Genomic DNA, 22,927 nt, shown 5'->3' with positions numbered 1-22,927 from the left:
AGTACAACCAAAAAGATGTTGGTAACCAAATCGTTTTGGGGGCTATAACATTCTGTTATTATCTGTTAAAAGTTAATTTGTATTAATTTCTACGTTGAAATAAAAAAAGGTTTGAATTTCTATAACTAACGTGCAAAATATATAGTCTTTTTCACAGTAATTTGCTGTAATCATGCTACCTGCCGTAATTTCACAATAAAAATATGAATACAACATATTACTGTGAATTTTTCTGTTAAATACTGTGAAGGGATACTAATGTAATTTACTGTGAAAAATTACAGTAACTTGTTGTGAAAACCTGGAAATTTTTTACAGTGTAACATTAGTTTCAGACACAACCGCAATGTATTTTACTGGTGAATATGTCATGAAAAAACACTTTACAAACACATTATATGTATATTTTTCATTAATTTAAACGGAAACCTATCTATCTAAATGAAACCATAGATAATCAAAAATGAGCGTCTGTGTCTGCACAGAGATCAAGCGTCTCATCGGAGAATGTGGATATTATGGTGTTTTTGAAGAAGATCTTTCACTAGTCTACACTGCAGTTATTTATTTAATTTTAGTTTACTTAGTTAAGATGGCTACACTAAAGAGAATAGTTTTTTTTCTGACTAGTCTATATTGGAGGTATTTATTTAATTCTAGTTGTTTACTCGGGTATCCTGACTGTACTAAAAATGCGATGACAAAGTTAATAAAGAAAAAGTTAAGATGTTCTTGTTATTAAGTGAATTGTCCCTTAGCATTACTGTTAGCATGACATCAACCCTAACCCCACAGCAAACAGAAACCGAACCGTACCGAACCGAACCGTGGCTCCAAAACCGTGAACCGAACCGAACTGTGCCTTTTGTGTATCGTTACACCCCTAACAACATGTACTGCACCAGGGAGCCAATGAGGATTAACCAACTCACAATTGTGAGCAAAATAGTAGCAAATGAGCTATTAGATATGCCTGTGTCATTTACACTCATGCACTGTCTCTGTCTGCTTGTGACAACTAATTCAATGTGGGATTAGGAGATATAAAGTCATAACGGATGAAAATTTTATCAAATACTGTGCTGCACTAGCAAAACCAGTTTAAAATTGTCAACATCTTAGGTAATGACAAAGGAATAAGTAGAATAATCAATAGCTTATCATGTTTTAAAGGATTTTAAATGACTCCTGCTTTGAATCAGGTTGATCTTTGTCTATGTGTTGTGCATTTAAAATCCTTTAACGCATTGCAATATGTTGATTATCCCTTACATATTTAAATGCATTTCGAATGAGGATTGTTATATGGCATTTCTGTTGCTTACGTAGAAATCACTCTCGAATCAATCACTGTAAACTGCTTGCAATTTAGAGAGTTTTGGAACAGTACCTGATTGAGATAATGAATAAAAAACTTTTGTGAAAGGAAATTAAGCTTGTCAGAGAACGCTGTCCAAGATCAGACGTACAAAAACAGGTGTGAATTGTTTCATTTTATCCACTGTCGGTTCACAGATGAATTTCACAATGTCTCATGTTCTCCCAATCCATTCACTCACAAAGCAATCTGTATTATTGCACGTTTCCCAACATAACTTGTATTCTCATGTGACTCTAGACTAAAAGCTTCCACAGACCGCAGCATAATTGATACGAGAGCCCTCTAACCGATCAGCTTAATTTTTTAGCAGCCTGTCGGGATCCAAAGCGCAGATGTGATGGATGGCAAACACTACCCATGTTACATTATCACAAAAGGAATGCATGCGATTCAGTCGAGGTTACAAATGGTTTTCAACAGTTTCCCCTGCCAGCCAAAACATTTACTCAGGCTATATATGGGATGCTTGGAGGCCTGATGCAAGGGATACAGGCAAGCTAGTTTTACAAAAGCGGCCTCTTGTAATGACCTTAACATACAGTATGTGACCAGTAGGGTCAAAGCTCGTCCGGGAAATACTGAAGAGTTCCAGTCACTATTGTTAGGCTGATTGCTTCACTTGTCTCTGGTGACAAACTCCTCAGCATGCTGACGTTGTATAGTAGACTGCTGTATTTATTGTTCATGTCAGCCAACCACCTCACTATGCTTGTTTTGGATGGAAAATGCAATTTCATGCCAGGCGCTTAGGCAAAATTATGCAGGAGATCATTTGGGAAAATTTCTTTTTTACAATATTAATTTTTACAATATTAGTTGTAAATAAGGTCACACTTTATTTTGATGGTCCGTTTGTTGAATTTAAGTAACTGTACATTGCATTAATATGCCAACTAAATCTCATTACATTATAAATAGACTGTTAGGTTGGGGTTAGGGTTAGTGTAAGTTGACATGTACTTGCAAAGTTTCGGATAGTCAGTTAAATGTCTGTTGAAGGAGCAGTATCAACAGATATAAAGCAGACAGTACTCAAATGGACCATCAAAATAAAGTGTTATCATAAATAACGAAATGTCAGAGCACCTATAGTACAAATGAGAGCCAAGACCAGATCTATCTTTGTCATCATTTTAGTCACTGTAAGGCAATTCAGGTAATTCAGATAACATATAGCATACATTTTGTTTATGCCTTTTTATACTTTTAGTTTTAGTTTTACAATAAAACATTACATAAGTTTAATTATTGTTATTTAAATATTTTTATTATTAGAAATTTTAGCAGACATTCACTTGAAAATACACTTTTTAAAAAATACATATAAATATAAAACTTACATTTTAACAATTAGGCATTTGAAAAGAATAAATAAATAAATAAATAAATAAATAAATAAATAATAAAAGAAACAACAACAACAAAAAAACAACAACGAACAACAGTCATAAAAATAATAATTAAACAAAAACAAATGAAAAATAAACATGCATTCCCCCAACCAACAACCCACCAGTGCTATCCAATAGTAAAAGTAGGTACTAAAGACACAGTAAACATATTAATCACAAGTTTGTATAATAATTGTTCTTAATAATTATTATTACAGTAAATGTTTATCATTATTACATAATTAAATTATAAATATATTTGATACACAATCCTAATTAATAAAGCATACCAAAAATATTTATAATTGAATTGTAAATTATAACACTTCATACAAAAATTACTTAATAACTATTGATTTTTTTTAAATTTGACTTTTCCACTTAAGTTGAATACAGAAGAATTTGAAAGACTAGTTATTCCATACATCTAAAATGAAAAGAAAAATATATAGTTACTATTAAAGTACAGTTGAAGTCAGAATTATTAGCCCGCCTTTGAATTTTCATTTCTTTTTAAATATTTCCCAAATTACGTTTAACAGAGCAAGAAAATTTTCACAGCATGTCTGATAATATTTTTTCTTCTTGAGAAAGTCTTATTAGTTTTATTTTGGCTAGAAAAAAAATAAAAGCATTTTAAAGACAAAAATTTTAGCCCCTTTAAGCTATATATTTTTTGATATTCTACAGAATCATCAGTATACAATAGTTACCCTAACCTGCCTAGTTAACCTAATTAACCTAGTTAAGCCTTTAAGTGTCACTTTAAGCTGTAAAGTCTCTTGAAAAATTCATATTAAAATATTACTTACTGTCATCATGGCAAAGATAAAATAAATCAGTTATTAGAAATGAGTTATTGAAAACTATTATGTTTAGAAATGTGTTGGGGGAAAAAACTGCTCTCCGTTAAACAGAAATTGGGGAAAAAAATAAACAGAGGGGCTAATAATTCTGACTTTAACTGTATATGCATGATCAAATATACAAACAAATGTTAAAAAAAATATTTCATTAGTGCCAAAAAAATTTACTTAGAAAACATAACAACATCCTAGATCTCTGTGTTGACCATTTTTTTAAATCATGATTTTACCAATCAGTTCCATTCCCAAAGCAGATGAATAGTTTAGGAATTTGATTAGTTCAGTTCACATGTTCAGTGCATTTAACTGCCCTCTGCAGGCTACTAGTGCATAACTACAGCTTCAGAGGTATGAAGCATACTTTAGATGCAGCATGTAAGTGAGCTTCTTGTCTCATGCTTTTAAAGTTTTTTTAAATGTAAAAAAAGACAGTTTACCATTTGCTTACTGCCAAGTTCTTCACACTTCCTTTGTATTTTTTTCCTTTGATATTTTTTAAAAATGTGACCAGACAGTTGACAGTAGCGTTCAAGATACTTTTATAGTAAGAAGAAAAATGACTGTCAGCAGCTACTGTCAACTCTTTAGCTATCAACATTCTTCAAAATATATATATTTGTTGTTGTTTTTAACAGAAGAAAGAAACTCAGACCGATTTTGAATAAAACAAGGGTATTTAAATGATGACAGAATGTTTATTTTGGAGTGAACATTCCCTTTAAAGCCTTAGTTGCCCTTTAAAATAATTATAAAGAAATTAGCCAATGGAATAATCCTATAGGGAATGACTTAAGTGTGAACAAATGATGACAGAATTAGCATTTTTCAGGTGAACCGTTCGTTTAAACACGAAGAGGAGTTTTCAACAGCCAGGAGAATTTACAGTCAACACCGCATTGCTCCACACTCATTTCCCCAGCATCTCCTCTTACTACAGCTGAATTATTAGCAGCTCTGCTTTAGATTATGTGCTGTGGAGTTGTAGGGTCGTCTGTGAAGGCGTATAAGCACTGTCGTAATTCAGCAGGCGGTGGGCTGGTTGGTGGGTGGCTTAAGTGCACAACTCTAGCTGCTTTTTACAGATTGCTAAGTGGACATTGAAATTCAAAGCATCCCACCACTTTGTGGCGCATTTATTAACATCAGCCAAGTCATCAGCGATGGGGAACAGTGATAGAAATCTAAATGAAACTGATCCACTGACGCTAAAGCACTTTCCTTAAACACATTTTAGTTTACAAACTTCTTCAATGTGTACCGTTAATCTAGAAAACAACGTACAATAAAGAGATTTCTCTTCTCTTTAGAGAAATGCTAAAGCCCAGGACAGATACAAACAAAAGATGGATATGCAACAGAGGAACTACTGTACACTGAAAAAAATGATTCATTGGATTTAATTCATTTTGTTTTAGCATTAGTGAGTGCAAACAATGTATATGGGCTGAATTTAAACAAACTAATTCAATTTAATAATGTCTAACTTAATTTGTTCGTTTAAATTCAGCCCATGTACATTATTTGCAACGCTTACCTTAAAAATGTAATAAATCCAATGAATATGTTCTCTTCATTGAATGGTTTCAGGAAACAGTTGTCACTACATTGTTTATTTCCCAAACAATGCATTATATTATGGTAGTTCGGCCACAAGTTAAGTCTCATTCACACTACGTGCGACTTGCAGTGGAAAAGAGACAAGTGACCGTTCATTTCAACGAAGAGTGAGCGACTTCCTGTGAGTTCCGTCTACCGCCTTAAGACCTACACAGACCTGCCTTTGCAGCAGATCACCACCCAGAGCAACAGGCAGCTACAAAATCGCTACTAGTGTGAATGAGGCAGTTTGGAAAATGCACCCCAGGTCATCTATATTTCACATAGACTTTAGCTCAGATATTTTATTGTGTTTGTAATTTTAACCCATGATTGTTGACTTGACAGAATGTTGGATAAAATTGCAATACAATGTAGAGAACAATAGAACGGTAGATAGAACAATAAAATAATAGACAGCACAATAAACAGAAAGCCCATATTGCATAGAATAATAGCAGTAGAACGAGAGAATGATATTAAAATAATTAAAACAAAAGACCGATAGATGACAGATAAAACTATAGAACGACTGAAAGACTGACAAAACAGAATGACAGAACAACAGAACAATATAGATCTTGTTTCACCTAATAAGTCTTTGATCTGTGGTTTTGGTTTTGTTATAATATCTTAAAATATCTCAAAATATACTGAAAGTAAATTCTACTCATTTGAAAAGAGTTTTAAACTCAGTGTTGAAGGTAATGAGTTAATTAAATACCTCATTACTTCAACTTAAATGGAGTAAGTTCACAGTACCTATATACAGTAGATTCGTTTTTTTTTTTTTAACTCACATGGTTTGTAGCAACCCTTTTCCCTTAAATGATTTGAGTTGACTTAACTTATGTTTTACAGTACTCAGTTGGATTGAGTTCTCTTCATGTATTGGGTTTTACTGTGCTCAGATTGCTTCGTTTACTCAAATGGATTAAGTTCAAAGTACTCAGGATCAGTTTTTGAACTTAAATGGTTTGTTGCAATCAGTTTCCTCAAATAGTTTGAGTTACCTTAACCTTTTGGGTTTACAGTGTAATATAACATTTTAATATTATTCTATTAACTTTTAATACATTCAAAAAAGGTTGTTTGCTTTTTGTATAAGCTACTTATTTAAGATGAACTAAAACAACACAAGTCTTGAGTTTTTTTGTGACAACATATTTGTTTTATGTTTAATTTATTTATATTTGTAAAATCTAATAAGTAAACTTAATTCCTTTATGTTGTCCCAACACAAATTGATTGCATGAGTGTTAGCAGGTGAGCTGAACTGCGTGTGTTAAGTGATGAGAGCTGTTTAAAAGTGCCTACAGTATCCAGTGTGTTTCAGATCAACCACTTATAAGGTTGCATAAAAACTCAGAGAGAGAGAGAGAGAGAGAGAGAGAGAGAGAGAGAGAGAGAGAGAGAGAGAGAGAGAGAGAGAGAGAGAAAGAAAAAAAGCCAAATGATTAATGAGGAAACGGCTCATCTCATCAGAACAACCATTTCTGTTCTGGCACTATTTTGACTGTGTACAGCTTCTCCAGGGCACACATAAATCCGAGACCAACAATTGCCTTTGTTACTAATTCAAGAAGTGCCTTCTAATATTCATCAGCTCTCTTTAGTCCCGGGAGCTTTGAGGCTGGACCACTTTATATAATTTCCAAATGAATCCCTGGCAACATAAAAACGGCTTGATGGGAAGAGTTAAGTTGGGACTTCAAACAAAGCAGCTTTATGGTAAACATTTGGCAGGGCGAGCGCACAAAGAAATTCTCACATTTTAACACGTGATCGTCCCGACTAACAGCTTAGCCAGAGCACCTTTGAAGTACAGGCTGTTCTGTCGTTAATAGGAACATTATTCAGCCTTTCTTTGCAAGGCCATGCTTTGCCAAGTCTTTACATCGGAAACTTGATCAGACGGTGTGCAGCTTCGGCAAATGACAATGCTATGTCAGATCTCGGAAGGTTTTAAAACATACAAAGACCCGCAGCGAGTATCTGGCTGTCCACAAAGAAACTCGCATGGAACTTTGGTCAGGATCCAGACTCAGTGCACGCACACAGGTGTGGGGCATAACTGTTCTCATTTCAGTCTAATGTCATTTCAAACAGGTTTCCATAGTGAAGTGAAGTTCCAGACTTCATATCTTTTTGAGGGGAACAACCTGCTGCTTCCCTGCTGATGAACAAAATAAATTATGTTTCGGCCCACCCGAGTTGTGAATGTCTGTGTGAAATAAAAATAATAATAATGTATAATAAAAAAAGTAATTTACAGAAAAAAAAACAATGTTGTCTCAACAAATCAGCTTACATGTGACAATACTTTTTAAGATATAAAGTAGACTGTAAAAAACACTGGGTTCCACAAAATCAATTTCACACAATTTGAGTGGATGGAACATAAAACAGTTAAGTTGTCTCCAATAGAATTGTGTTGTTTCAGCTCATTTTAAACATGTAGTTTGAACAAATAGCAAATGTATTTTTTTGAGTGTACAATCTGTATAATCTGACCAAATTACTCATGTAAGTTATTTATTCTTACTTTATCAATAGTGCAACATGTGTGATCTGTTTCTCAAACAAGTGACTTGTGTGAGCTGGTTCTTTTTGCTGAATCAAAGCTGTGTAATCTGATGTCCAAACACACAAATCAGCACACAAACAAGTAGTTGAATTATTAGCCCCCCTAATTATTAGACCGCTTGTTTATTTTTTCCCCCAATTTCTGTTTTACTGGGAGAAGATTATTTCAAAACATTTCTAAACACAATAGTTTTAATAACTCATTTCTAATAACTGATTTCTTTTATCTTTGTCAAGATGACAGTAAATAATATTTGACTAGATATTTTTCAAGACACTTCTATACAGCTTAAAGTGACATTTAAAGGTTTAACTAGGTTAATTAAGTTAACTAGGCAGGTTAGGGTAATTAGGTTTAGGTTTAACTTTATTTGTCCCCGAGAGGAAATTTGTCTTGGGCATAAAAGGTGCTACAACATTGTCTAAACAGACAGTAAAAATAAATAAAACAAAACAATTAAGAACAAACAGTTAAGAACATACATTGTTTACAGAATAAGATCGTATATAAGTATAAATATATAAAACACAGAACCCAGTCAAGTGCTAGCGTACTGCAGGAGCAGTGTTATTGGTAGAGTTCAACAGTTTTATGGAGGTAGGAACAAACGAAAGCTTCAGTCTATTAGTTTTACACATTGGCATTCTCAGTCTTTTTCCTGATGGTAACAGCTGATATTCACTGAAAAGGGGATGTTTAGAATCAGCGCTAATACGTATTGCTCTTTTTATAGCCGCCTGTTCGTATAGAGTCTGGATGGGCTCATATTGTTTTATCCCTATAATTTTCATGGCTGTTTTTTGCATATGAACCAATTTATTTTTCAACTGAACAGACAGGTTTCCAAACCAGACTGTGATTCCATAGCGAATAAGACTCTCAAACATAGCTTGGTAAAAAACTTGGCTTAGCTTGGCTACCCACCCCATACAATCTCAGCCTTCTTAAGAAATAAAGCCTCTGTTGTAGTTGTGTGCAACTCTCAATGTGTGTTCTCCAACAAAAAACACTGTCCATATAAAACCCCAGGTATTTGTAAGATGTGACTTGCTGTATCACTGTGTCTTTAATGATCACAGGCCTGTGTTCAGAAACACTTCGTGGGTCAAGAACCATTTCTTGTGTCTTTTTTACATTTAACACAAGACAGTTCTTATCACACCACTGAATGAAATGATCGATTTCACTGTGGTAGGATGATAGGTCCATGTCTTTGTGTAAGAGACTTAAAATGGCAGTGTCATCAGCATATTTCATAATATAATTATTAAAATGTGTGCTCCTGCAATCTTTTGTGTACAAGGCAAAAAGCACAGGCGATGAAACCCAACCTTGTGGCACTCCTGTATTACTATATCTGACCTCAGAAAGTGTCCCATTAACTAATTAGGCAAGTTATTGTGGAACAGTAGATTGTTCTGTAGATTATCAAGAAAACAAATAGCTTAAAGGGGCTAATAATTTTGTCCCTAAAATGGCTTTTAAAAAATTAAAAACTGCTTTTATTCTAGCCGAAACAAAACAAATAAGAATTTTTCTAGAAGAAAAAAATATCATCAGACATACTGTAAAATTTCCTTGCTCTGTTAAACATCATTTGGAAAATATTTTAAAAAGAAGAAAAAAATGTGAAGGGGGCTAATAATTCTGACTTAAACTATATGTGAATCTGAATTTCACTCAAAAATTTTTTTTTGTTTTTTTTCTGCTTGCTCAAACTACTTATTTAAAATGAGCTGAAACAACACATTTTTTTTTTTTGGGGGGAAACTTAATTGTTTTAAAAACCATTAAGCATTGAAAAGTGGATTGGATTAAAAGCTACTAGATTGCTCTGATTCCTGATTGACTGATTCTTATGAACTCGTATTTTAGTGATTCAAAACATGCAGCACTATAAATATTGTCTGATTCCCAACTGAATTGCTTTTATGAGCCAATTCTATTAAGCCAATCCAAAACTCTTGATGATTCTTTCACTAAATTGCTTTCACCTTATTTACCTTTGCTTAACTATATTTCAAATGAATAATTATAAGTTACTTTGGCATGCTGTCCCAGGAGAGAGCCCTGAGCTCATAAGATTCTCAAGCCCGGGGCTCCCTCCCTCTGCAAGGCGAGAGGGGAGTTTGAGCTCTGGTAGATCTCGAGAACTCCCCTGCTGTGGTAATTAATGTACAGATAGTGGTTGTTCTTAAGAGATAACTACTTACTAGGAGCATGTCTATGGTGCTGATTTGGAGTAGTCAATTAACTTTAGTTGCATGTTTTTTGATGGTGTGAGGAAACCGCTGAACCCAAGGGAAACCCACGTGAGCTCGGGGAGAACGTGTAAACTCCGCACAGAAACATCTGCTGGTTTGCTAAAGCCTGGAACCAGAGACGTTTTTGCTGTGAGGCAACAGTGTCACCATATCACCCATCTAGGAAGAAGGAGGAGTAGGGGTGGAAGGGGGGATTTTTCAAAACGAAGATAGTGGTGGTGCGTAACCCAGGGTATTTACAGTAGCTTAGGAGTCGTCTGATTGGTGCATTGAGAATTGAATAATGCGGATCCAGCCGCTAGCAATCATAAGCACGTGATCCTCTCGAAATTAGTTTATAAATAAACTTCACGTAGTCATTACAACACTGCATCAATAACACTGTTTTTTTTGCTTTTTTTTCAGCCTGCGATTGTCATCCTGTTGGTGCAGCTGGTAAGACCTGTAACCAGACAACTGGACAGTGTCCATGTAAAGATGGTGTGACTGGCATCACCTGTAATCGCTGTGCTAAAGGATACCAGCAGAGCAGATCACCCATCGCCCCCTGTATCAGTAAGACTCCTCTGACTTTCTCCATCACTGGCTATTAATTCTTAGTCTTTAAAAGAACTAATCACACTTGTTCTCTAATGTTTGTGGTCAGTAAGATGATATTGGAAATTAAAGATGATGTTTACTCAGCAATTATGCATTACACTGATCAAAATCAATATCAAACTTTCCTTTAAAAATAAAAATAATAAAAAAATCACTTAAGTATAAAGAAAGTATTTATTTCCACCCAGAATTATTTAGAAAGTTTAAAAAGCCTTATATTTAGGCGTAAAAATTGTACAATGCTGTATCCATTAAAAAAATCCTGAAAATATACTTTTAAGTGTTTAGTACTAACAATATGAAACATTTTACATGATCAATGGGTGCTGAAAATTCAGCATTGCCATCACAGAAATAAGTGACATATTAACTTAAAATGTAATGTTTGTTCAATTCAATATATCATGTACAGTGCTCAACATCTATAAGTACACACCTCACAAATCTAACTTTTAAATTCATATTTTTAATTTGAAGCTTATATTATATTTGTGCAAATACATTAAATTTGTAACGATCACTAGCGATCTTCAACCCCAGATTGCTGGTAAACACTCCCTTTCACATGAACAACAAATCCACCATGTTATGGACTACATATTCACTCATGCAGCACACAAACACACACACCTGCTCTAAGTTTTCTCTGATTAGACTTTTACAGCTGAAGCTGCTCACAGAATAAATACTTGGACTATAAGAACACCTCTCAAACATACAGTTGTTGCTGTGTTTTGTCTACTGTTATCAGTTTAGTGACACAACAACGCATTTTCCTTTTTCTTATTTTTCCGTGTTTTTGATCCACGCCTTGTTTATTTGTTTAATCCTGTTTGCTGCCTGCCTTGTGATCTGCCTGTTATTTTGACTACGACTCTGGATTGCCCTTATACATCTGTTTGCCCCTGTATTGACCACTGCTTGCCTGACTATTCTAATAAACCTGCATGTGGATTCGCACCTCTGTTGTCAGTGTCACTCCCCTGGTTACAAGATTAGTCAGTACTGAAGCCAAATCTGGAGCTTATCTAACAAAATAATTTATGATAACGGTCCAAAAACTAGTACACTCAAATGTATATGTTACAGAAAAATATTAAATACAATTTTAAAAAAAGAGGAAAAATCAAGAGAAGCAAAAAAAAAAAAATAGTTGTAATTTTGAAAGTTGTATTGTTGTTGCAATATTTTGCTTGAATTTATTTGTATTATCTTTCAATTTTTAAATATGTTTGGTGACTAAAATTATATTTTCATAAATATATCTGTTTAATAAATCTGTTTTGTATATACAGTGCATATATACAGTTAAAGTTAAAATTTTTAGCCCCCCTTTAATTTTTTTTTCTTTTTTTAAATATTTCCTAAATGACTGACAGAGCAAGGAAATTTTTACAGTATGTTTAATAATATTTTTTCTTCTGGAGAAAGTCCTAATGGTTTTATTTCAGCTAGAATAAAAGCAGTTTTTAATTAAAAAAAATATTAAGGGACAAAATTATTTTTATTAGGGACAAAAAAGGACAAAATTATAATTATAGAAGTGTCTTGAAAAATATCTAGTAAAATATTATTTTCTGTCATCAAGGCAAAGATAAAATAAATTGGTTATTAGATATGAGTTATTAAAACTATTATGTTTAGAAATGTGTTGAAAAAAAACCTTCTTTCCGTTAAACAGAAATTGTGGAAAAAATTTAACAGGGAAGAGAATAATTTAGGGGGGCTAATAACTCTGGCTTCAACTATATATATATATATATATATATATATATATATATATATATATATATATATATATATATATATATATATATATATATATATATATATATATATATATATATATATATATATATACACACACACACACACAGGGGTCGCCACAGCGGAATGAACCGCCAACTTATCCAGCAGGTTTTTACGCAGTGGATGCCCTTCCAGCCGCAACCCATCTCTGGGAAACATCCACACACACACACACACACACACACATACTTGTTTTTGTGCCCCATGGGGACTTGTGACTAGAAGGTTAACTATGGGGACAGCAATTTCTAAATACAATTAAGCCATAATTTTAACTCATATGTGTCCAGGGGATTTTTTTATCATAAAAACAATAATTTTTTATCAAGAATTCTGAAGTTTAAAAAAGTGAATTTTTGTCAGGTTTTTCTATTCTTGTGGGGACGTCGCTATTTTGTCTTACCACAAGGAACCACCAGGTGTCAATATGACATACCAGTATATTATCATATTTTTATAATAAGTCACTGTAAGACTACAAATTACATTTAGACAACTATTAAAGAGTTATTTATAAGGGAAAATTGTGTGCATTTATATTTTATTGAATTTTACTTTTATCTTGCGTTCTCTGTTTATTCTATGTTATATTACAATAGACCATTTCTAAGGGTGTAAACAGAAAAAAGCCTTAGCTTTTTTTAAATAAAATAAAATGTTTATCCTGCTCAGTTGTACACATATGTTGTTTTAATGTGCATTTAAATAATGTATGAGCATCTTGGCATTCTATCAAGCATTTTTTTTATTAGATATTCTGAGATACGCATAAAAATTAACGGAGACATAGCCAAATTTACGAGAATGTAAAAACTCAATACAACTCGGAAGTGTTTTAGTGTTTTAAACATTTATTTAAATGTTAACATGAACGTTTTAGTATACTGCTCTTTAAGCAGATGCATGTTGAGTTTGCTTAAACAAGATTCACATACATGTTGCCTTTAACAAAGACAAAACTGGTGAAGGCCCTTTTACATTTTTTTGCTTTAATGAAATCAAACTTGTTGCTTTCAACAATCATGAAGAAAAAACAGTGGTGAAGGCCCTTTCACCTACCTTTCACATTTTTTTAAGTAATAAATTTTCTTTCTTCCGGCAGACACGAAAAAAATAATTAGATGAAGGTCCTTACCTTTCACAATTTTTTCTTTAGGGAATCAATGCGATTTTTTACATAAAATTTCACCCCCTCCCAACTTCTATTTTGAAGTGCTGCTGGGGAACTTTCGATACAGTTCATGCACTGGGCTTTACCAGGAACCTTTCCAGACATTATGAATTCCATCATTGTCTTCTCCACGGCCTTGATCTCCTCCAAAGACCACCTTCTTCTCTCGTTTTGTGAAGATCCTGAATAAAATTTAAAACATAATTAGTGAAAAAAAGACTTAAAGACCAAATAAAACTAATTCATGGTCTTCAGTGTGTCTCATTGTTTTTAAAGTTGTATACACATTTTTGCTAAAATTTAGTTGATGGCTGACAATCTGTCATGTTTACATCACCCAGCAATAAAAGGAAAAAAATGCTTGCAATTAGTCACCATGTAAGTTTAACTATTCTCGTAAATTACAGCAAGATGTCTAAAATTTTTAGTTAATAGTTATTTGTGAGCTTCTGCATGCAGGCCACTTTTCATATGCTAACGAATATGTTATGCTATCAAAAATCAGATAATTTCAGAAACTGATTTTTATTTGTTTACATTCAAATCAGTTAAGCAGCTGCAAAGAAAACCACATTTACATACGATTCTAAGGTTTGACAGATCAAAAGCAGTAGCTAAAAAATGACTAATTATGACTTTTTTACTGTACTGTACCTGCAAATGCAGCACTTTTTTGTGATTCTGCATCAACTTTGTGAGTCAACAACATGATTTAAGGCTTTAATTAAACAGTATATGTAATATTACTGCTGCCCCTATATAAAAGTGCCCGCAGTATGAAGCAGGCAGTATTGATTGAATTCATGGATAATGACTAGAAGGAAATCCGTTTGTGACGTCTTCCTTGCATGTACATGAATAAACTTTAGAAGAAAAACAGAAAGGGCAACTTATTTCAGAAGACATTTTAAAAAACAGCTTACTCTTTGTTCTGTGCGGTTCCTGCAAGTCCTTGCTAGTCGGCTGCAGTTTTTTATGATTCTTGCCTCCTACAAACATATGAGTACAACTGAGAACATTATTCAGTAATGGCACAGAATACCTACTAAGTAAATTACCAGTAAATGTGTCACACATGTATTTAAGAAAATATTAGCAGTCGAAACAAAACATATTTTCACTTCATCCTCAGGATATAAAAATATATAATATAGAACATATAGAATAGAAAAATAATGAAAGCAAGTAAAGGGCAAATCATAAAAGCAGTGCACAGAATGAATTTTATTCACAATTATAACAACGTCAGAAGTTTTTAAAGCACCTTTTTATTTAAGGGTGCGTTCACACCTGTGAATCGATTCAGTTGTTCTGAAACAGAGATTAAAATTGTTACATTGTTGCTCTTTGCTCTTGGAGCGGTTCACTTTCACACTGCAAAGTTTCTAATCGGACCAAAAGAGCTAAAACAAGTCACGTGCGAGTAAACACTCCTCACATTGGTCAGAGTGTCAGGGTTTATTTTGCAGCGTCCCGCTCAGCTGTCAGGAGAGGTGGTGGTTTGGTGGTGATTGACAGGGTGTGCGCGACGTGTCTGAGGAGAGACGCGGTGGGGAGGGGTGAGAAGGGTGCGCAACGATGCCTATTTGAGGACTGGGAGGGAGACGCGAGATTACCCAGAGATCATCACTCGTTTGCGGGCATCCGGAGACTCGCGAAACTTCCCGACATACTCATAATTCTCTCTTCATATAGCCGTAAGCCTATTACATATCCATAAAACACTGTGATATAACCGCGCTCGGATTGGATCGCTTTCTCACTACAATCGAACCGCTCCAGGGTTCGTTTCAATCTGGTGCGCTCGGTCATCCCTCTGTTAGTGGCGAGACCACTCGATGCACGATGCCAGCAGTCGGCCAGCAAGTAAACTAATATAATGAATAAATATACATAGGCCTATGTGTATACATCACTTAATGCATTTAATAGGTTTGCATTCTGCACTGCGAGTCATTGGCCTGACAGTGGAAACGCGACATAATTTCAGCCTCACTGCTCAAGCTCTCGGACTATTGGCTCAGCCCGGCCCGATAAAAGCCCTGGCTCGCACTAGCCCAACAGTGGAAATGTATGGAGCTAGATTTGTTTCTTTATTATTCAATCAAAAATATTTAGTTTTAAAGTAAAATTAAGTATGTTGTAATTAAAGAATTAAAGATTTCAAATAAAAAACACGTTTATTTAAAAAACTTATGTCAATGATAATAAAATATTTTGGATTGCAAAAATAAACACTTGTCCTATTATGCAGTTACCACAATTTTCATTGCATACTCATTAATTTTGCTCTCTTTTCTGCTGTCTTTTATTGCACATCTAGAATCTTTGCTTGCAGGTTGAAAGATTTTGTTTGTGAGTTGAAAAGTTTTGAACCCTTGAATGCCGGGGTTAAATTTGTGTCTTTATTACTCAAACAAACATATGAAGTTTGACCAAAACTAGGTAGAATGCCATTAAAAAATTAAAGATTTAAAATAATAAAAAAACATTTATTTAAAAAAATTCACACTGCAAAAAATAAACTATTGCCATGTTATGCGGTTACCACCAGATTAATGCATTGTGTGCTCATTTATTTTGCTTTCGGTTTTGTTTTATTTTTGCGGATCTAAAATTTTTGCTTTTGAGTTGAAAAGTTTTGCGAGTTGAAAACTGCAGCTCAGTGGGCGGGATCTTCTGAAACACCTTATTCTATTAGTCATCTTGATTGAGGTCACCGGTTGGCCACGCCCATTACATTTTCGAGCGGTTGGAATGGACTGCCGTGCCTTCTGTGACAGGAGCGAGCTATGGCGAGCAGCAGGTCTTCTTCAAGGTAGGTAAACTGAAACTGTATAATAACTTGTGTATTACCATACATATTTCCCATCTAAATATGTTACGACTGCTAGTATTAAACTCTGTCTAGTCAGTAATATTTTTGAATTCTCTCGATAAACTAACATTAGCTGTCGGCCATCAGTACTGTACAGTTGTAAAGGGCAACGCAAGGCCAGTGTATTTTGGAAAATATACATTGATGTATTATTAAAGTCAGGCTTTTTGTCTGTAGATGATGGCCAGGTGTACAGTAGGTCTGCAAACAGACTGGGATACATTCTCGGCAACCATTAATCTCCAGTTAGTTTCCAGACAAAAGCTACTGTCTCTTTGAACTGGAGCATCATATTTATTCTCCACTGTTAGAAAATGTAGTAACTCAGTGTATGTATATTTCATTACAAACGTGACAAATATTTATTTAGTATATTTCGTTTCGCATATAAATGTTAGTTCATACATTAGTTAACTTGAATTAATTATGAACAGGATATCTGTTAAGCAATAATTAATCTTTGTTAATGTTAACTAAACATATTAATGCATAAGTTAAAAAATGATGGTGAACGAGTTTGTTTAGCATAAACTTTGTTAACGTTAACTTAGTGATGTTCTATTGTATCTCCTTATATTAACAGCTTGATGTAATTAGCCAATGTTTATGGACAAATACAATAATGTATTTGTTCACTGACTAGATAACATAACTAAATAAACAGCATTGATTCAGTAATACTACATTTTTGTTAACGGAAACTTATACAAATAGTAATGTTACTTAATGCAGCAAATACTGAACAACTCACATTCTTCAACAGGCATGTCATTCATGTTTGTAGACTTTTTACTAACATGATTTATCTCTAGCAAAGCATTAGTTGAGGGAATTAGGAACATTGTTGTAAAATGTGCACTACTTCAACACGCTACATTTGTAAACTGACTTACCACTAACCCAACATTATAACTGATGTGTTACTAACATCTTTGGGTTTATTACAAAGCAGTAATTAATGATTTTACTGGAGATATATATATATATATATATATATATATATATATATATATATATATATATATATATCAGGAACAATTATGTTAGTAAAGAATTAACGTTGGAGAGGTGCACACTTCATAATAAGCTTTCTGATTTCCTTAAAAAATGCTCAGTTACTGAGTGATAAACCATGCTAGTAAAGAGTTTACAAATGTTAGTAACACAATATACAATGTTGAAGTCGTTTTGAAAAGTAACAGGGCAGTTTGCAGGTGATCTTCGCTATATAATTTGTTTAGGCATTATTGCAAATATTTGGTCTTTAAAGGAAATGGTATAAATCAGTTGTAAAGTAAAAATGTATTTATAAAACAACAATACATAGACACGAGAGATATGTGGATTATAAATATTACATTAATCAGAACAATTTTCTCATCTGTTTCTTCAATTTATCCTTACAGGTTGATCACTCAGTCTTAGCGGGCGTAAAACATCTGCTTTGACTCCTCCGATGTCCACATCTGCGCTGACTCCACAGACGTTTACATCTACACTGTCTTAAATCAACGAATCAACATCCACAATGATTCCACAGGCGTCTCCATCTGCATTGTCTACTTAGACATCAACATCTGCACTGACTGACCAGACATTTATTCACTAAACTCTTCAATCACCACCTGATGTGTGTTGAATTATTTTCTGGAATTGTGTCGGATTTGGACAATAGTAGATTTTGACTTTTTATAAGTGATTTTAAATATATTTTTTTATACATTTATTGTTTCCCTTTCTGGAATTTATTTTGCATTGAAGAAATATAAATGTTTTATTTTATTTTATTAATTCAGCTAAAATATTTCCCAGCTGTAGCTTTTAATAACAAAAATACTGTTACATAAATGGTATAATACACTTTACTGCAGTATAGTAAAGCACTATAGCATGTGTCTGTATAAATTATATTTTTATGTGGAAGATATGTGTAGAAGATACATTTATTTAGTAGTGCATTTGCCAACATATACGTATTTTTTATACGGTATACGGTTTAAGTAATAATACAGCAGTAGTAGGGATGTTAAAAAATGCCTGTCAGCTATAATTTAACATAAAATCGTGGCAGCGACCTAAATCTACCTTTTAAAAATGAGTTTACAGTCCATCTCATGTATATATATATAACGTTTTCACGCGATTGTACTGGACTCCTTTAGTGACCAGAGCGAGCAACAGGTCTTCTTCAAGGTAAGTATAATAACTTGTATATTACCATCCACATTTTCCTAAACTCTGTCTAGTCAGTGATATTGATGAATACTCTCGATTGACTAACATTAGATGAAATATGTGCAAGATATATATATATATTAGAGATATAAGATATATATATATATATATATATATATATATATATATATATATATATATATATATATAAAAATAAAACAATACATGTGTTCAAAAGTATGTGCACAGCTGAGACGTGCACAACTGTGTTCTCCATCGCATCTGCATCAAGATTATATTGGTGGACATACAGCTAATCTGACTAGACAGAGTTTAATACTAGCAGTCGTAACATATTTAGATGGGAAATATGTATGGTAATACACAAGTTATTATACAGTTTCAGTTAACCTACCTTAAAGAAGACCTGCTGCTCGCCATAGCTCGCTCCTGTCACAGAAGGCACGGCAGTCCATTCCAACCTCGCGAAAATGTAATGGGCGTGGCCAATCTGTGACCTCAATCAAGATGACTAATAGAATAAGGTGTTTCAGAAGATCCCGCCCACTGAGCTGCAGTTTTCAACTCGCAAAACTTTTCAACTCAAAAGCAAAAATTTTAGATTCGCAAAAAATGAAACAAAACCGAAAGCAAAATAAATGAGCACACAATGCATTAATCTGGTGGTAACCGCATAACATGGCAATAGTTTATTTTTTATCAGTGTGAATTTTTTTAAATAAATGTTTTTTTATTATTTTAAATCTTTAATTTTTTAATTGCATTCTACCTAGTTTTGGTCGAACTTCATATGTTTGTTTGAGTAATAAAGACACAAATTTAACCCCGGCATTCAAGGGTTCAAAACTTTTCAACTCACAAACAAAATCTTTCAACCTGCAAGCAAAGATTCTAGATGTGCAATAAAAGACAGCAGAAAAGAGAGCAAAATTAATGAGTATGCAATGAAAATTGTGGTAACTGCATAATAGGACAAGTGTTTATTTTTGCAATCCAAAATATTTTATTATCATTGACATAAGTTTTTTAAATAAACATGTTTTTTATTTGAAATCTTTAATTCTTTAATTACAACATACTTAATTTTACTTTAAAACTAAATATTTTTGATTGAATGATAAAAAAACAAATCTAGCTCCATAGAAATGCGGCTAATGACTTGTGATGGCTTTGGAGAGTTTAGATGTTGAAACATACAGTTCTATGAATCACTAGTGGCTGCTTACCTTTGTCTCTTCTTTAGCACAAGCTGTCACCTCATCCACTGCAAATTCTGTCACAGATGACAGGAATGTTATTCAGGTTGACAATGAACAATGCCAATATGGCTGTTCATACTAAAGTAAAACATTCCTTTCAGTAAAACTTCAATACATTTTTGGTTTGTTTCCTTGTACTAGTTACAGTTCTAAAACCCTTAAAATAAATATCACTATAGGATAACAAATCCAGAAGACTTAGCAAAAGCCTTATCAACAACACACAGAACACTTAAAAAATAATGTCTATGTTTAGTTAACCATTAAAATAATGCACGATTATGCTGGATATTTCTTTTATTTAAAGGTTGTGCTCTAACAAAGTTAAACTCAGGTTAGTCTGGCTCAAAAAGTGGAGTATGACTCATATGTAAGGATTATTTTGAGTACTAGCTAACAGGACAATTCATGATCTTAACGTTACCTGTGCATCCAGAGTATCTGTCACTTTTATCGCCCTGCAAGCACAAGTGTGATAATCAGTCAAACATCATGCTCTAACATTACCTTATACTGTCATTACAACTGCAATACTGTAGTATAATTTGACAATAATTAAATATTCAACACTGTGAAATAAGACTAGACATATTCATGACATTTGACTGAAAATTAGCATTTTTTTAATCTATAAAACTCCCTTATAAAACTAGAAATATTGTACTGAATTAATTTAAATTGTCTCTTGCATTACTGAAGAACAACATTCCTATTTTTGTGGATAAAGTAAATAGATTTTGCCTGGCCATAGGCCTGCTGCACGTGCAGGCCGCTAACGTTAACAATAACAACAATGATCAAAACATCTTGGTAAAAATATGCAGCCTGGCAAGACCATGAATTCAAACAATATTTCAAAAGTAAACGAAGATTATACGTAAATGTACGCAAATACAGTAAACGTTTAATGTACAGTTAAATTGCAAAATCTCTTAGCAATTCCAACGTTTGGCTTAAAACGCGATCGTAAGAATCAAACTTTAACGTTACAGTTAAAGTTACCCTAACTAATATTATTGTCAGTTTGATACATTAATCTGTACTTTCTGCAAAGCAGCTTCGAGATTATGCCGATTATCAAAAGCGCTTGAGACATAAAATAACGCGATTTTTATGATATAATATAGTTGCAAACAATACATAAACATAAACATTCGAATATATTGAAGTGATCGTACAAATCATAAACTTACCTGTCCTTCAGACATGTTGACGTCTTCTCGCCTTTACTCACAGCATCCTCTCTGACCCTGTCCTGCTGTGTCGCAGGTGTGTGTGTGGGGGGGAGGGGATGGTCGCGGTGGGGACGCAAAATCTCCGGTCACGTGTAATGTCACACTCCCGCGCTGCTTTAGCGCGGGTCGCCGACTGAACCACAGTCTGGCGCATGCATATACAGCGGATGGCCTTCAGCAGCAATGCAGCACTGACAGCTCTAATGTGTCAGTCGAACTTTTACTCGAAATTATTCAGCTTATTACCCGAACATATTTGCTCTAACTAAATAAATGCATAATGGTTAAAGGGAATTTTAATAGCTTAACGAAAAAAAGTTAGGCTATAATTAAGATACAAAGAACCCCCTTATTATTAAATGCTGTATTCTGACAACATAAATAAATGGATCCCATTTAGAACTTTTAAAGAATTCACAAAAAAAAAATCTTTAACTATTACAAACACTTGTAATAAATAAAGGCATTCAATCCTGCTGTCAGGGTGTAAATAATACAACATGTGTTTTATTATGTTTCCATTCATTTATTCATGTTTAGTCCCTGATTGGGGTCGCGATAGCGGAATAAACTGCCATTATGTGTCCATTATGTTTTATTATAATACCAACATTTGGTAATTTAACATTTTGGACCACATAAATGTATTAGATGTGATGCATTGACCATGCACACCTACATACATCCATTACTTTATTATTAAAAGGGAATAAACTACTGTTTATTGCAACTTATCTGAACATCATTATCAAAACTCTTTAATATGTCCAGTCAATTTAATATGAGCATGTAATACCATCTAACTACATCTTTATGGTATTCTTTAAGGCAAACAGGCCTAAATACATGCAAGGCCCTTAAAATGGTTTGTTCATCTTCAACTACTGATACCAGCACATCACAGGCCTATCTAATGGAAAGTGTGGCAAAATGAAATGGTTTGTGGGAATATTCCTGAGCAGGTATAATAGCTTACGTGATGGTAGCTCCAGAGAGCCTCACAGCACCTACACTGCTCTTAAAGAGAGTCTAGCAGCAGAGCGAGTGAAGCAAGAGTGTGGAGGGGTTGTTGCTGGATCAGATACGTTTGTGGCCGGAAGTTAACGAATATGATTTATATTATCTATTAAATTACCCAATAAATAGTATTTCATTAATGTCTACAACCACCCTAACCGTCACAGTACTGTAAAAATATAAATTATTGTTATACAGTGTCATAAAAAATGCTTCTGCATTGATGTGTATTTGCAGTTCCAGCCGGCCTTGTATCCTATCTACACTTTACTGTGTGGAGGGAGAGAGCTGACATCTAAAGATGGCCTCATACTGTAGGTCCATGAACCTGATTCTTCCTGCTAGTTTCAAATTATTTCAACATAACACCAGAAGTAACTGAAGTTGTTTACTGTTATTAATGTGTTATTTAAATGCACAGTTTACTTAGATACTTAGAAGTGATTGAAATGAAAGGTGTAAAACAGAACAGAAAGTGATTCAGAGCTGTTGTTCTCCTTGATGTCCTGAGAAACAGTCTGTATTAATTTTGAAGCTCATTAACGGCATCCTTAAAATAAAAGCAAACTATCTCTCTTTTCACACTTAGTTGTAATGTTCTAGACAAGGTCTGAAACCATGTCAGCACTTCTGTTGCTACTGCCTTCTCTTAAGCTAGATCCACCTTTAGGATGGCA

At 33.7% G+C, this 22,927-nt stretch overlaps 2 protein-coding genes and 1 long non-coding RNA gene across 10 annotated transcripts in view; 1 reads left to right on the top strand and 2 right to left on the bottom strand.

The window, feature by feature from the left end:
* pik3r6b (phosphoinositide-3-kinase regulatory subunit 6b) overlaps positions 1–22,927 on the bottom strand; it is a 146,697-nt gene that overhangs the window by 80,362 nt on the left and 43,408 nt on the right. The window lies entirely within an intron of this gene.
* Positions 1–22,927, top strand: part of ntn1b (netrin 1b) — a 105,254-nt gene that overhangs the window by 47,123 nt on the left and 35,204 nt on the right. For all 3 annotated transcript variants that reach the window (XM_087242074.1, XM_087242073.1, NM_130998.1), the window contains 1 exon segment: positions 10,491–10,640. In XM_087242074.1, the coding sequence (XP_087098200.1) occupies positions 10,491–10,640 (150 nt within the window).
* Positions 13,640–21,244, bottom strand: LOC147845628 (uncharacterized). Its single transcript, XR_015480795.1, has 5 exons — positions 21,192–21,244; positions 20,423–20,456; positions 19,966–20,012; positions 14,589–14,654; positions 13,640–13,847 (listed from the first exon to the last, which is right to left on the bottom strand). It is a non-coding gene; the product is annotated as an uncharacterized LOC147845628 (long non-coding RNA).

Source organism: Danio rerio, chromosome 3 (assembly GCF_052040795.2).
Source record: "Danio rerio strain M-AB ecotype USA chromosome 3, GRCz13ab, whole genome shotgun sequence".
Taxonomy (NCBI): domain Eukaryota; kingdom Metazoa; phylum Chordata; class Actinopteri; order Cypriniformes; family Danionidae; genus Danio; species Danio rerio.
Note: the sequence above shows the minus strand (reverse complement) of the source record. Positions and strands in the feature narration are given on the sequence as shown.